The sequence below is a fragment of the Convolutriloba macropyga genome, chromosome 11 (assembly GCF_964194025.1).
Source record: "Convolutriloba macropyga chromosome 11, txConMacr16.3, whole genome shotgun sequence".
NCBI lineage: Eukaryota > Metazoa > Xenacoelomorpha > Acoela > Convolutidae > Convolutriloba > Convolutriloba macropyga.
In genome coordinates, this window is record NC_134478.1 from 45,107,493 (window position 1) to 45,123,774 (window position 16,282).

At 34.2% G+C, this 16,282-nt stretch overlaps 1 protein-coding gene across 5 annotated transcripts in view; it reads right to left on the reverse strand.

Annotated features, from left to right (window-relative positions):
• The window catches only part of LOC142349664 (ryanodine receptor 2-like), a 227,570-nt gene that overhangs the window by 58,131 nt on the left and 153,157 nt on the right, over window positions 1-16,282 (reverse strand). For 2 of the 5 annotated variants that reach the window (XM_075401384.1, XM_075401383.1), the window contains exons 52-56: window positions 14,799-14,957; window positions 14,126-14,249; window positions 2,450-2,485; window positions 1,524-1,681; window positions 1,111-1,140 (exon numbers count right to left, since the gene is read on the reverse strand). In XM_075401384.1, the coding sequence (XP_075257499.1) occupies window positions 1,111-1,140; window positions 1,524-1,681; window positions 2,450-2,485; window positions 14,126-14,249; window positions 14,799-14,957 (507 nt within the window). The remainder of the gene's footprint in view (window positions 1-1,110; window positions 1,141-1,523; window positions 1,682-2,449; window positions 2,486-14,125; window positions 14,250-14,798; window positions 14,958-16,282) is intronic. The other 3 variants (XM_075401387.1, XM_075401385.1, XM_075401386.1) reach the window with 2 other exon arrangements.

Below are 16,282 nucleotides of genomic sequence, written 5' to 3' on the forward strand. Positions count from 1 at the left end.
ATTTATCTCAATCCCGTTTCGATCGTGTTATCTGGTTCGGACCTCATTTTGATCGTATTGGGCTGGCGCGGAACATCCGTTGGTGCGAATGATAGCTCATTTTAGGCAGCTGATTATGCATGTTGCAGCACATTTTGAAGTTGACCAGAAGCAGTCAGTTTTTATACTGTAAAGTTTTAATATCCCAAATACACTGAACTTAGAATACAGTGAAGTTTAATTTTTGTTCTGCTTTTATCAAGAAAAGTATAAAATATTATACTGTCATTTTTAAAATGATTTTTGAACAGGGTAAAAGGTGGCATGATGATCATAATTTGTTCTTAGTAGAAAAACAGATTAGTAAATACCATAATTCAGCGCTGATTTTAAATTTTTGTTATGATCTGGAAAGAAAACAGAATTTAAAAACAGTGATTCAGTTCTCAGTTTGTCTCAGAGCGTAGTGCACCAGTGAAATATATCGTAATCGAATTTTTTCGAATTTTTTTTCTTATGTATTTTCTTCGGTCACCGTCTTATTGGCTGAATAATTTTTAGAGGCCCAAATAGCATGTTTGCTAATATTAAACAAAAAGTGCTACATGGGTTCAAAATGGCACCTCGGGAAACATAATCCATATCATTTTCTTATTACTCAAGGGATTCTAGTTATGTTGGTCATTGCAACTTTCCGAGTGTTTTTGAGGGGCAACAATTAAGCAGACCACATTTTTTTGGTTTTTCCCACAAAAAATTGGCCAAAAATAGGCATACATTCCCAACAAAATCCTACCAGCTTGTGACTCTACAATAAGCGCTGACTTTATTCCAAAATTTACCATTTACATGGAAATGACTTGCAAAAAAATACACCAGCTTGTAAATATGCAAGTATTGAAACTCATTGTGATTTGTCATAAAAGCGGCATTCATTAACATCATTTCCTTAATCTCAATTGACCAAAGTTATATAGGTGACAATTAACACAAAAGTATGTATAGAAGGTATGGGCAAAGTGGGTGCTGCTAAAAGGGCTAAAATTAATGGCCTGCTCGCAACAAAATGTAAATAAAAACAACATATACAAGCTGCGCAACACCAACAAACTTTCAACACAATAAACAAACCTGTTCGAAGAACATGTTGCTGTCACATTTCTGGAAAATAACATCAGTAACAAGTTCATCAAATCGTTTCTTTTTTTTTCATCGTGAAGGTCATCTTGGAGTTTGGGCAAAACTAGTGATGGTGGGTATTTTTTCAACTTGAGGGGTGATGCAACTTCATTTTAGGCAGGGTTGTTATTTAAAAAGGGCTCATAATGTTCTCCACAGGAACTAAGGCAAAAATCAAACCTTTTTCCTCACATTCCGGAATTTTACTCACATTTTAACCAAATGTCGGTTAAAGTTTCTGTGCTGCGTATTTTGAAAGCACGAATATTGCATCAAACGAACTTAGCAATGCTGCATGTATAACCTTGAAAATACGCAGTTTGTCCTTGAAAATTAGCAATCCTTAGGTAAGGTGACCAACTGACCTCTAAGTACTTTTGTTTTGCATTCTGAATGATTTCCTGCATGTCCGCATTGAGGTATGCAAGTCCTATAGGTACCATTCTCTTACATGCCACCATGATCAGACTCATAGACGTCTGGAAGTTCTGAACCTCAACCATTTGCTTCTTCTTTTTCTTATCTGAAACAGGTGCAAACCAAGTTTCACTTCCACTCGCTCTCAAAAATATTCGTTGAATTGTGAAAGAGCTGAATAGTATAACAATTTCAAGTTTTTCAGTTACAACGACAGATTAATTTCCGCAGCTATCAAATAAGTTCCCGAAACGCTTGTTTTTGTTAGCAAAACAAAGAGCATTTATAGTTCCATAAGAGACATAAAAATTTTCATAGAATCATCTTGCAATGATTGCCAAAAATCAATTAAGATTTTGCAATGATTGCCAAAACTCATATAATAAATCGCTACTCCCGGCACACCATACAATGATATATATGACTTTGTATTATAACTAAGATTCTTTTATGGTGGTGGTGGTTACGAACTTGCTAATAGCTTAGTTATTAGAAAACTATCAAAATAAACAGTATTCTAAAACTGCAGTTAGTTAAACAAAATTCATAAATTTGATTGCAGTTTTGTTAAACTCTTCTACTAATCTAAATTTTAAATACTTCGTGGAAACTGCCGCTTACTTCCACAAAAAGTATTAGTGCGCTATTTTATCCTAATTTTATCCTCCAATTTTGATTTTACCAGTGTCAAATTCTAGGATATGATATAGCCATGGCAGCCAGATATAAATGACATAGCCAGTTTATGATCGATTAACCAGTATAAGTTAAGAAGCAAGCACTGCAGTATTAATAAAATTATTTAAATTATTTCAGTTATGAAAAGCCGCAGTTAGTTTTAAGTTGTTGATGTAATGCAACCATATAGTCATACGTCGAAGTTTCCGTATCGCCCGTCGCATCAGACACGCTGAAACCAAAAATTACCCTAAAAGTGCAGATTAAGGCACGCTCTAAATTAACATTCATCTTTGAAAAATTTTTCTTTCTTGCAAAAGAATTTCTTTCCTCTCAATGGCATAAATCATCGAATGGGTTCTATAACGCAAGATTAAAAAAACGCAAACAACAACTTATTGTTCCGACCCCACTTGTGGGGGGGGGGAGGAACTATATATTCAAATAGTTTTTTTTGTTCAGTCAATTTTGGCCGATCGATATATTCATCGTAGAGAAATGTGAGTGGTATCATTAAAAAGCTGGTTCAGCGTAGAATTCAAAATTGAAAGATTTTTTTGAATTTCGTTTTTTTTTTCGAGGCGTTACGGAGGATTGAAGTTTTCTGTGAACACGTGACATTTGTTCACTTTTAGTGTAATTTTTCTCCAAATTGAAACATTGTTTTTTAAAAAATAGTATTTCAAAATTAAATTTCACGCCAAAAATGGTCCACTTTTGTGTTCCTAGTAGACTAAAGGCGATAAAAAAGACTAGTTCTGAACTCATAGGGAAGTTCACTATCAAAAAAACTCAATTTGAACTCAATTTGAGAGCTCTTTTTTTAAATAAAACATTTCTCTTTTTTTGCTTCTTTTAAGTCAACTAGAGACAAGTCACTTTTTATATCGAGCTTCTATTAATGACAAACCTCCTTTACAGTCAAAAGAAGCCCAATGAACAAAAAACATCGTTTTCAAGGAACTGCTCATGTTTTTTTGGCTTCGATTCAGAGTTTTCGTAATTTTAAATGAAAATTTGATTTTCTTGTAGATTTAATAACTTTTGGAGTCCTATGGCATGAAATCATTAACTAAAGGCGCATTAACTGTTTCTGAATCTCTTTTGGAAAATTTACTAATTTTTTGGAGTCCTATGTCACGGTTTGATTGACTAACAGTGCAATATGTTCCATAATGAGCATTAAGTGAACATATCTAGTGCTTTGAGGGGACAGCTCATGGCTGCTAAGACTTAAATTAATTTTTCGAATTTTTTTGAACATTAAAGAATCAAAAACTTATTATTGTGAACTGTAAGTCAGCCAGGGTTGACAGCACCCTCATCCCTCGTACTGCAACCAAATATAGTCTGGTTAGCGGTTTTATCTTCTTACTATTTGTTATATGACTTCAATGACACAAGATTTCAAAAAACTAAAAAAAAAATTTTTGAATATTTTCGTATTATTGGTTACTTTTGAAATTTTATCACATTATCCAAATATTAACAGCTCATATTGGCTTAAGGAAGATGTTCAGTGGGTTACAGATAAAAATTTTATGAAAAATTAATGGTTTAAATGGCTTCGACACGTTCTTCTTGCGTTTTTTTTGAATTTTTGGTTTTCGCTTTTTTTGTTGTTGTTTTAATAGTCATAAGACTTATTGTGATGCCTTAATGGTTACCTATGCATGACAAACATATATACACTCACATCGGGCATTTTTGATCGTATTTATTGACATCCGCTGAAGGCTATTGAAATTAATGGCTGTTAAATTAAAAATAATTTTTCGAAACTTTTTTTTTGAAAACTAACATATCTTAAAATTTTCGTGAACTGTTAGTCAGTGTCAGTATTGACAGGACCCATTTGTTTTCTACTTCAACTAAAATTAATCTGTTAAGCTGTTTTATCATCTAACTATTGGTTATATGACTTCAATGACACAAGATTTCAGTTTTTTTAAATTTTTTTTTTGATATTTTCGTATTATTGGTTACTTTTGAAATCTTATCACATAATCCAAAAACTTACAGCTCCTACTGGCTTAAACGAAACTTTCAGTGGATCACAGATAAATTTTTCAGAGAAATCGTATGGTTTCAATTGGCTTCGACCTTTTCTTCTCGCTCTTCTCTACTGAACTTTTTGGTTTTTGCCTGATTTGGTTGTTGTTTTCATAGTCATAAGACTTGTTGTGAACTCTTATTGATCACCAATCTGTGACAAACATCCCCATACTCTTGTTGAAGCACAATTGAGGGTATTTGTTGACTTCCGTTGAAATTTATTGAATTTAATGGCTGTTAAATTGAAAACAATTTTTCGAAATTTTTTTTTTGAACACTAACAAATCTTAAACTTTTTTCGTGAACTGTTAGTCAGTGTCAGTATTGACAGGACCCAATAGCTTTTTACTTCACTTTAAATTAATCTATTAAGCTGTTTTTATCATCTAACTATTGGTTATACGACTTCAATGACACAAGATTTCAGTTTTTTTTTAAAATTTTTTTGGACATTTTTGTATTATTGGTTACTTTTGAACTCTTATCACATTACCCAAACATTATACACGATATCCAAAAATCATTGTATTTTCATTGGCTTAATGAGGACGTTCGGTGGATCACAGTGAAAATTTTCCGAAAAAAGCTACTGGTTTAATTGTCTTTGACACTTTCTTCTCGCACTTTTCTACTGAATTTTGGATTTTGCCTGTGTTTGTTATTGTTTTCAAACATAAGACTTATTGTGTTGTCTCTTTAAAAATCTATGGATGACAAACATCATTTTCTTTCGATCAGGTTATATCTGAGCGTAGTTATTGAGCTCTGTTGAAAGATTTTGCGTTTAATGGCTCTTAGGAGTTTAAAAAAAAATTTCGAAAAATTTTTTGAACATTAACCAATCCTAATTTTTTTTTCGTAAACTGTTGGTCAATCTAATTACTAAAGAAATCCTTTTCCGTTCTACTGCAGCCAAATTTAATCTGGTTATTCTTTTTATCTTTCACCTATTAGTTTCAAAACATCAATGCCACGAGATTTCATTTTTTTTTATTTTCGGGTACTTTATTTTATTTTTTGATCCTTTTGAAATCTTATCACATCATCCTACTGCTGATAGTCCCCAATGGTTTAGGGAAGAAGTTCAATGGATCATAGATAAAGTTTTCAGAGAAGAGCTTATTATTTGTATTGCCTCGACATTTTCTTCTGGCACTTTTCTACTTTTTGGATTTTGCCTGTCTCCGTTGTTGTTTTCATAGTCAATAACTTGTTGTTAGGTCTTATTGAAAAAAAAACGATTGGCAAACAGACTTATTGTCCAATTGAGGGATAATTTATCGTATTTACTGGCTTCCGTTGAATGCTAATGAATTTAATGGCGTTGATAATACGTGTTTTCTCGAAAGTTTCGTGCTTCTAATGGATTTAATCCTTGCTGATTTTTTGAAATTATGTTGATAAAAAAGAGATATCCCAACGTTCTCGAAAAATTTCTTTAAAATAGAAGAGTTTTTAGTGAAAAGTTCATTTTTTAATGCCTTCGACACTTTTCTCGCTCAATTTTTGTTTGATTTTGCTGTTTTTGTTCTTTAGGTAGCTGTAAACTGCTCACAGGTCTCATAGGCTTGTAATTGAAGATTGAATAAACGATGTTACCCGAAGCAGTCAGTTTATAGCGAATAGTCTTAAAGTTTATGATAAACATTTTGAAATGTTTATGATAAAAATTTTGACTTTCTCTTTAGTTTGTTTCTAGGGCATAGTCTGACCAAATACAGGTCCTTTTGGCTTTGTATTGGCTTTTTAGTAATTTATCAAGGATTATTTATTTTAATGCTGATGATTTTTAAGATTTTTGAAACTTCTTGTGAAATATGTTGATTAATTCTTAAGTTTCGCCTCACTGTTCGTTCTTTTTGTCGACTTGTTACCTAATCTCATTAAGATAACTTTCCATCTGCTGTATAGTTAGGAAAAAGTAAACTTTTTTAGTTAAGGTTTTATCTGACTGCATTTTGACGTTGTTACTAGGTGCCTTTAAATTTAGATATTCAGTTTTTGCTGTGAAGTTCTTGTTGGTGCAATTTTTTTTGTCTCTTAGTCTCTTTAATGTCAGATCATGTTGGTGCTGTAATGAGGCATGGCATTAGGTAATTCAATTCGTAGATAGGTTGTGTAACGGTTTTTTAAAACTTAAACATCTATTTTTGTTATCTCTTCATTATGTTGACAATTTGGTCAAAAATGTAGATGAGCTCGGGTCGGAACATCATGTGCGAACGCACAATAACGAGCTGCCTTGTTTTAGTTTATAAAAGATATTTTATTTTTCTTTACAGAATTTGTGTTTCCAGAAATAAATGTATTCCCCTGTGATTCTGGAAAATTCGTTTAGGATCTTATAAGACCCCTACAAAGAATTTTTTATCGTGTAAGATCTTGTAAGGTCTTACAAGATAAGAATTTTATCGTGTAGAGTATGATAAGACATGTTTTAATGACTTCAATACAACCGTATAACGTATTCAAGTTCCTATGAATGTTAAAAATAATCAGTCAACTAACCAATTGTGAAAAAAAAATTTGTGGGTTCTAAGTTGGCGGCATTTTTACTCTGAGTGTTCACTAGGTACTATGGATAAACTTAGCAGTCCAATATAGCTTCGGTTTTTGAAGGAAATTTTTCAGCCTAGATTGATAATCGCCGTCTCAGAAAAAAACCCCTAACACTCGAAAAACTTTTTCACAATAACTTAAATATGTTATATTGTCAAAAGACAATATAACATAATTTTCTTTTTGTTGCTCTAACACTTAAGTGTTGCATGCTGTAGTTTTCTGGCTACTGCTTGAAAGCAACTCTGAATTGTCTGCAATATGAGGAACATAAGTTAATTATAAGATCTTACACGATAAACATTCTTCGTAAGCATCTTATCAAATCTTGCACAATAATAATTCCGCTGACAAAAAGGAATTTTCATCGTGTAAGATATTATAAGATGGACTTTTTATCGCGTAAGACCTGATAAGATGCTTACATGGAATTATAATCGTGTAAGACCTGACAAATTGTCTTATAAGATCTTGTAATGGGATGTATCTTCTTATCAGTTCTTATAAGACAATTTTTTAAGAAATTTGTCAGAGCTTACACGATAAAAATTCCAGAATCCCTGGGTTTGTTTCATATCGCAGAATCAAATGCTGGAATAGAAAACAAATAGAATAATTAAGAGCTGTAAAACTATTTCCTTCAAAGTCCATTTGTTCCAAAGGTAGCGCAAGAATTTTCATTGAAGAAACAAAAAGACAAAAACAAAAAAATACTAGAAATTGAATTATTTCTAAATTAAGTATCTCAAGGATTTTAAATTGACATTCCAGTTTCGGAAAAAAAATCCCATGGAAAAACTCCACGGAAAAGAGTCCCCAAGAAACGAAATACCCACTAAAATAACCGCCCACTCGATCCAACTTATCCACTTGAACACTTGATCCAGTTGACCTTTACCCAACAAAAAAATCTTCCTTTTACTGATCGGTGGTTGTTCCCTCACACACCATAGGGCGAGAAACAGGAAACCACTACTATGGTTAGGCCTATGGTTAGAAATAAGAAACCATTACTGTTGGTAGGCACCATAGCACGGAGGATAGGTTGTCGAGCCTTTAAACACTGTCCCTTTATGATCGCTCAGAGAAAACACAATTATGCAGGAAACAAAAGAAGGAATTCATGTAAAACCATTAACTATCAAGTTTTCTACACTAGCAGTTTCAAAAATTTGTGAGTTCTCGCTTTTCCTCATTGCGATAACTTGTCATTGAGTATTTCACGCTAACCAGGTTTGCAGTTGTTAGCTGTCATTATTAGGCAGGAAGGTAAGTTGTGTCCCAAAAATGAGAAAAATAACAAAAAAGTATGAGAAAAAAGAAAGTAAATTCAGCTAAAACTGGAAGAAGGGCTGAGCATCAATCAGCAATGTCTGTTTACTCGAGACAGCTGCGGTGCGTGGGGGATCGCATTCCCGCTGTGTTTTTTGTTTAGTGTATTGATGTGCTGCGCCAATATACACACGTTTTGGCTGGAAAATTGCCTTTACAGTACAATTTTTGTTCATTTTTGTGGCTAATGAATTTGTCTCAAGTTTGAATTGAATTTGTTATACGTAATTAGGAAACTCTTAAATCATTTATTCCGAAGTTTGCCGGTTTTGATTTGTCTCGTGTTTTATACAAATATTGAGTTTTCACGCTTGAGGAGAATAACAAACTGTCTGTACGTAACGCTCCTGAGAGTCCTGCTCCAGAGGAGAAATTTCATCACTGCACGATTCGGGTGATTCTTCTCGAAAGCTTCAGCAACGGAGCCAGGGATCCCCGGGATTGTCCTCAAGAAATTTTCTCTGTTTGAGGGTTGATACCGGATGGTCTGCGCGAGGCCTATAGAACTTGGAAGCGTATTCTTAATCATAGGAAATGGCGGGCAACCTATTGACACTAGATTTGATCCTGACTTTGATCGAAAGGATAATTTGGGCCTTAGTGGGTGATCACTGATTTTAAAATCAGTAAAAAAAATAAAATAGAGGGTTTGATTTTCAGCCTAACCAACCAGAAAGTCCAATGTGCTTTAGCAGTTGTTCTTTGGATATTGCCTTTTTTTTCTATAAGACGTATAAGTGATTCAATTTTATTCTTTTGTGCGCGCTTGATGTAGTGTCTGGCCAGTCGTATCTGAGATTTCTTATAGTAGGTGATTTAGATTCTTCATGCAACTTTTGTACGTTATACCATCGAGATTTCCTTTAATAAATTCTCAGTGCTCTGTTTTAGGCTTTTTGCGTGTTAGTTATGACTGTTTGCGATTGGTTGAGCCAGCAAGCGTTTGCATATAGAAATAAGGGCCGGATCCAGTATTTGTACAGCAGAAGTTAACTTTCCTGTTCGGCATTGAGGTTGAGCCGCAAGATTTGTCTGTTTGATCTGGTTGTTATGTTTTTACAATGTTGATTCCAGTTGAGGTGTGGCGTCATTGTTATTCCTAGGAACTTGATGGTTTTCGCTTCTTGAATTTCTTCCCAATGATATTTAGTCAAAGGCCTGTCTTTCTTGTCGAAGGGCTTCTGAATAGCATGTGCTTTGTTTGGCGGGGTGTATTTTGATTCTGACCCTATCACAACAATTTATGAGTTTGTTAAGCGAAACTTGGAGTTTGCTTTGTGTTTGCTGGTTGGACTATGACCTGTAGTACCATGCAAAGTCATCTGCGAATTGTGAAATTACGGCCTGAGTTTCTAGATTAGTTGAATTATAAATTAAGAACAATAGAGGCGCCACAGCGCCAACCCGGGGGACACTAGAGTTTGGTGGGAATTTCTCCCTTTATGTATTCTTGATTTTCACGTAAACGTTTCTTGGTGAGAAGAAAAATTATACCCATTCAATGATTTTCTTTTCTATACTGATTTTATTTAATGTTGTCAATCGACCCTGTTCTTCAGACTGCATCAAAAACTTTTTCTATGTTGAGGTAATTAAGTCCCACCAATTTTGACCACTGGTATCTTTCATCTATATGCTGAGCCAATACTATGAAATTATCATTTGTGCATCTGTTTGCTCTATATGCGCTTTGTAGTTGTCCAAAGACTTTGTTAGCTTCACAGTGGCCTAGTATTAGAAATTTAACAACAGTTTCAGAGACATTTGCAAGGCAATTTGTAAGGATAATTGCTCTGTAATTTTTCAATTTCTTCCAGTCTTTTAGAGGTTTTGTAAGCATTGTTAATTGTGAATCTTTTCAAGGAAATGGAACGTAAGAGTTTTTTGCTTGAGCAGGAAATAAGTATGCATGTGTAGGCTTTATTGTTTTTTGGTAGCACCTTCGGTAGCTGATAGCTTAATTTGTTTTGCCAGGGACATGATTTACTTGCATGCTTCAAAATTTTATTTAACTCATCGTCGTTTAAGAAACTGTCTTCAGTTATTTCGTTTGGATCGGTTTCTACCTTTGCCATTAAACGGCAGTTGTAAGTGTGATCCGATTGACTGCTGTTTCTCGCTGGTGATGGTGTAGCTTCCTGTTTTCTCTTTTATTTGATCGTTTGAATGCCTTTTTAATTTGTCTTTACAGGAAAATGATTTCATTTCTCAATCGATAGAACGTGTCATCCTTTGCACATTTTACTTGCTTCCTTTTCCTTTTATTTTGCTTGATTAGGTTGGTGGACTAATTTGATGAATCGTATTATTTTCATGAGACTGTTCGATTGATTTATGAATTAGTTCGATGAGGTTATGGTTCATTTCGTTCGGATTGCTTTCCTTTGGATACTATGGTGGGTACAAGCAAGAATTTTTATAACTGATTTTTGCATGTTTTTTTAACTTCTTGAAATTGACTTTTGCTTTTAAATTGAAATCTGTGAGCTTCAATGAGGTAAGTGTCGCAGAGTGATCGCCGCCAAAATCTTCTGTTACTTGAAAATTGTCGAAATATTCAGAGATTGAAAGGCTGCAGAAATCTAACTCAAGCACGCTCTGGCTCTTATGATGATTTTATTGATAGGTTGGATTACCGTTGTTCAGAGGTTTGAAGTTTCCGTCATCAATTTTTTCCATCAGTTTTTTGCCGCCGTTTTTGCTGTTGTATGTACAGTTGAGCTCTTGATGAGGAGCATCGAAATCTCCACAAATGAAAATGTTTTGGAGCTTGCTGTCAAACACTTAATTAAAATTTAGTTCTTGAGTGGATGAATTTTAAACATTGAATAAGTTTCCAATCATGGGTGTTTCTATGTTTACACAGATTATCCATAATGCCTGTCCGTTGCTGTTGTTTCTAGATATCGTTGTTCTGGCCTCTTTAACTGTTATCCCTTTCTTTGCAGTGATAAAAGACCCACGAAAACTGCTTGCTTTTGCTTCTGTTGCAATAAAGTATTTTGACGTAGGAAATATTTTTGCCTTTTCTTGACTTCACTTAGACATACAAGGTGGATGTTTTGTTGCGTCAGAAACAAGAACAATTCATGAATGTTGTTTTCTGAGCCACGACAGTTCCGTTGTAAAATTTTAAGATTGTCCCTGTTGAAAGTTTTGTTGGCTGCTAGACTGAATCATGTTTGTTGTTTTAACAGTTTGTCTCAGGATTGTTTTCCTGATATTATCGTGAATCTCTTGTCCGTCTATTTTTTCGTTAAACATTCTGCAGGCACACTTTTGCTAACGACGCTTACTATATCGCTAAAGGACATTGTATTAAAGCTGTTTCGTATTTTACTGAGAACTTGAGCAGTAAGGACATTAATTCTTGTAGTGGTCATTGACTGAGTTTTTTTGGGAATCTTTCTTTGAAATGGCACTTGAGTATATCGGTTCTTGTTTCTGTTTATTCGCTTCGGTCACGTCGTTTTGATATGCGGGACAGCCTCTATACACTGGTTCGTATGAGCCACAACAGTTTGCACATTTTGCCTGTTCTTTTGATTCACTGCAACTATTTACAGTGTGTTTGACTGCACATCATAGACATCTCAATTCGTCTTTACAATCGCTTGCCAAATGACCAAATTTTTGACCTTTGAAGCACTGTTTAATGTGAGGTGGTTTACTTGGTTCGCAGCGATGAAGCACCCAGCCTATTTTAACGCCATGTTTGACTGCGGCTGTTACATGGTTTGAGCAATCAGTTATCACGCGAATCACTTTTGTTGGTTTTCCTGTGGCCCTGCTTGTTATCCGAAGCACCTTTATAACATTCATCGCATTGTTGTTGAGAAGTTTTCCTTCACTTTGTTTTCATGTGTGTTACGATAAACATTTACAATAACAAAACTGGGTTTAGGCTTGGCTTTTGGCAGAGAGTTTTTTGCGTTAAAAGAGTGTTTGGAAAGACAAGTTGTAGAATTGAGGCGTTCATCAGACATTCTCTTGAGCTTTGGTCTTCGGGTTGGATAAAGAAGTCATTGTTGTTCAAAAGTTCCCTGATGCAATTATTTTGAGTTGAGGGAATTTATTTTTCATCGAATGGGCAAAATGGGCTTGTGTTGTTCTTGGATTAATCGTTTTAATAACTGGTCTGATTGTTTTAGAGTAGGTTTTCGGATCATTTATGTTTCGCTTGCGTTTTATCTGATTTGAACAAAGTCTTGTTCATCTTGTGATGTTTCGTCTGTCATGTTTCGTTCTTCAAAGAGAAGTGCACTTAACTGGCTCATTTCAGCCAGCGCCGTTTTGGGAACAGGAAGCAATTTGTGTCATGAAAGCTTAAGTGTGAGCTTAAGACTTTTGGAGATGAGAAATGAAACTGCACAAGTTTGCAGCACAAGTATGCAGGAACGCAATATGTGGTTTGGACGGTACCGTTTCACGCAATGTTTTTTGGTTTGGTTATGATTCTATGGGCACAGCTTGTTTAACTAAAATTTCTTATTCTATGACCCTCATCTTTTATAGAGCCGTCAGATTGAAAGCTTTGTAAAGACAACTGAGGAAATCATATCTTAATCGTGTCGCTGAAATGCATAATTTATAAAGCAAGAATTTGAATCGGTGGTGCAGAGCGTGAAATAAATTTGAATCACTTCAATCTTTTTAAGCAAGAGAGTTTAAATTTATGCTGCAATGGTTCTCATCTAAATCCCATGTTCGATAATTCAATGTTAAGATGAGTATTTTTGCGCGGTGGTTTAAAACCTATTATAAATGAACAGATTTCTTTTTTTTTTCGGTAAATCTTAACTTCCTAGACTCTGATATGTGAATGTTATCGCTCTATGAGCTCGGGAACCAATTTAGTATTCACCTATCTGCAACTTTAAAAAATTATATGGAAAATATCAAAAAACTGAAGGAATCGAAAGAAATAATTTTGCCAAATTAGTCACTTTTGCAACATTTTGTTCAAATTCTTCAAAAGCAATATTGAAAATTAAAGAACCAATGTAGATGAAACAAATTTTTAAAACATAAGCATTGCAAGAATTGTGAAAAAATGATGAAATGGATATTTTTTCAGGCAGACTTCTGTTAACTTTCGATGGCAATTTTGCTCCACCTAACAAACTAATTATTTGGCAGGTACTGTAATGTAACGGCAAAAATATGCACGCCATTCAATCCCACTTTTACACATAAATATACGAGTGATTGGCAAATATCTAAAAATCGTCGAAATTTCCAAATGGATGGAAACATGAAACTGAATATCTGCTATCAATACAAATTTTCAAAACACTGATTAAAATATTGGAGTCTATAGCACAACCTAGTGCAGCAAATTCGCTGACGGAATTGATATTAAACTCACTGCTGCAGCTGAACTGGTTTGAAATGCCACACATGCGCAAATACTTGTCTCGCTCCCGGGCAAAATAGTTCACATCTACTTCTCTTGCTTTCTCAAAAAATTAGGTTTAAACAAAAAATACTTCTTTTCTCTGTTCTTCAATTTGTTATCCATTGCTCTTCGAGCCGTAAAAATAGAAGCTCAAAAATGACCGACTTAATAAATGACTCAGCTATCAAATTTTAAAAAAAAAAACATTTTGTTCCACATAGTCCTATTTACTATCTATTTCACGAAATCTTAATCAATTTAGAATTTTGCCCGCTTGTTTTTATAATAAGTACGTAACCCCACGCTTACAGATAAACTGACGTTAACAATAATATAATTTAGTAAAACTACTTCATCTACTCTAAATTTTATATGCGCCAATAATTTTCTACAGTTCATTCTACTAAAATACTTTTTAGCGTGGATTGCAAAATTAAAGTGCATAATGTGGTATTGTGCAACTAAAAATACTTTTTAGTTAATTAGGTAATTTGGGTAATTTTTATTGAAAGAGTGAATAAGACATACTTTTCCTGTCTGTCAAAATGACGTCATGAGCGGCAGTTGCTGCACTTGTCTGAAGTCCACTGATGAATGCCATAGTATCCACACAGTTCGTAGTCACAAAGTTACTTTCTTCGCGTCTGATTGTCTAAATATAAAAGTGGTAAAAATCACGATTAGAAAAAAGTGAAATATGCAGTAAGATTATCATAGTAGGTACAATTAAAATGGGCATGAGAGGGGACAGATAACCCCAATACTTTGTTTACTCAACGAATAGGGAGTTAGTCCATGCGTGTTCTCATGAACGAATTCTTGTCATTCAATGAGAGTGGGGGGTAAAGACGTATCATTTAACTTCTGCAAATGAGAGGTGAAACTGCAGCTTTAACTGTTTCATATTTTTAATCCACCACAATTGCACCAAACTACCATTCTCTGACTTCTAATATCTCTGTGTTGTTCTAAAAAGGTTACAATGGGCCCAATTTTTGTTGCAAAATGGGAATTTGTCTTGCATAGTAATCCATTTTGTTTTCGATTTAAAAGCAGAAACAAGCCAAGGCTTCTTTATAGCTACCTATAACTCATGTCTGAAACCAGAAGCAGTCAAGATTAAGCGCTCAGTCGTCCATCACTTTTAGCAATATGTTGGAACATATCTGTCAGATTTCAACAAACGAAGCCAGAAACTTACCTGTGATTTTGCCCAGCATGCAAATATCTTGGTGACGAGTTCAAACACCTCGAACACCTCCGGAGGCATCTGCGAATTCCAGTTCAACCGCTCTTGTTCCATAAAGGCCAGCAGAAATGGGAAGAAACAGTAGATGTCACGCATCAGCAACATCATCGCCTATCAAAACAAATCAATCAGAAACAATTAGTTGAAAAATTTTAACCGAGCTAGTTTACTGTCCTAATTATTTTTTTACCAAGTTTAAGATTTTCCAGGTCGAACTGCTCGTTGAAAATCAGTTTGGTCTGACTATAATGAAAGCCACTAGCAGTGAAGAACCCAATAAAAATAACCTGGTGAGCATCGACTCTGAAGTAGAGCAGCAGTCTAGTCATAGCTGATTTTGAACGCGTCAAACTTTGACAAAAAGTGAACTTGAACGAGCAAGCGGTGTCATGAGAAAACTTACCCCAATCAGCTAAAATTTGGTATTCAGGTATTTTTTGGTCATTTCATAAGTTTAGTTTTTCCTCAATTTGGTTTCCGAGCTGCTGTGTTCAGTTGTCGAAATTTAAAAATAGCTGAAGTAATTTTTAAACAATAAACTCAAGAAATCGGCTGATTTTTGCACCAGTTTGAAGCCTTATTACCAGTTGATCTGAATAAACATCTTTCAAGCAATTTTTACAGCCTTATATGTTACTAGAAAAAAACGTACGAGTATGATAATGATTGTCCCAACACTGAAGTAAAAATAAAAAAAACATGGTAAGAAACCAAAAGACTATTTATTGCTATTTATTGCGCAATGGCTATATGTTTTTTTCAAATTTACACAAAAAATCAACTACACTTCCTTTCATAGCATTTATGAAAGAAATAAAAATTTCCATACAGCTCAAAAAATTATGACTCATTAAACTAATTTCTATACATAGTTCTAATTTGCCAGGTCAAACACAGCGATTTGATTATGAAATAAGCGCATCTAACACTTTTATGACTTAAAGAACTTATAAAAGCAAAGAAAAGACCTAAAGAAAACAGTGACTTTCTTCAAGTGAAGAAAATAATGAAAATTAATACGTTCCACATTCTTCCTAGTAGGAACAGTAGGAGCACCGTTTACGATAACCAAACAAGGGAACAAAAATTTGCAAAAATAATACTGACGGGAAATTATTAGTTTGTCGGACAAACAATTCTTCGAACTTTCAAACCTTTTGGAAAGATTTTTATATTTCACAGATCAAAATATATACTCAAATGGGTTTTTTTTGTTCATTCAATTTTGGCCGATCGATATATTCATCCTAGAGAGTTGAGACTGGTATCATTAGAAAGACTGTCCAGCGTAGAATATGAAATTAAAAAGATTTTTTTGATTTTCGTTTTTGTCAGGGAGATATCGAGGTTTAAACTTTCGAGAAAATAGAGTGAAATCCGTCGATTTCGGAATTTTTGACTAAAATTTTGCCAATTTTGATAAAATTCAATAAAAT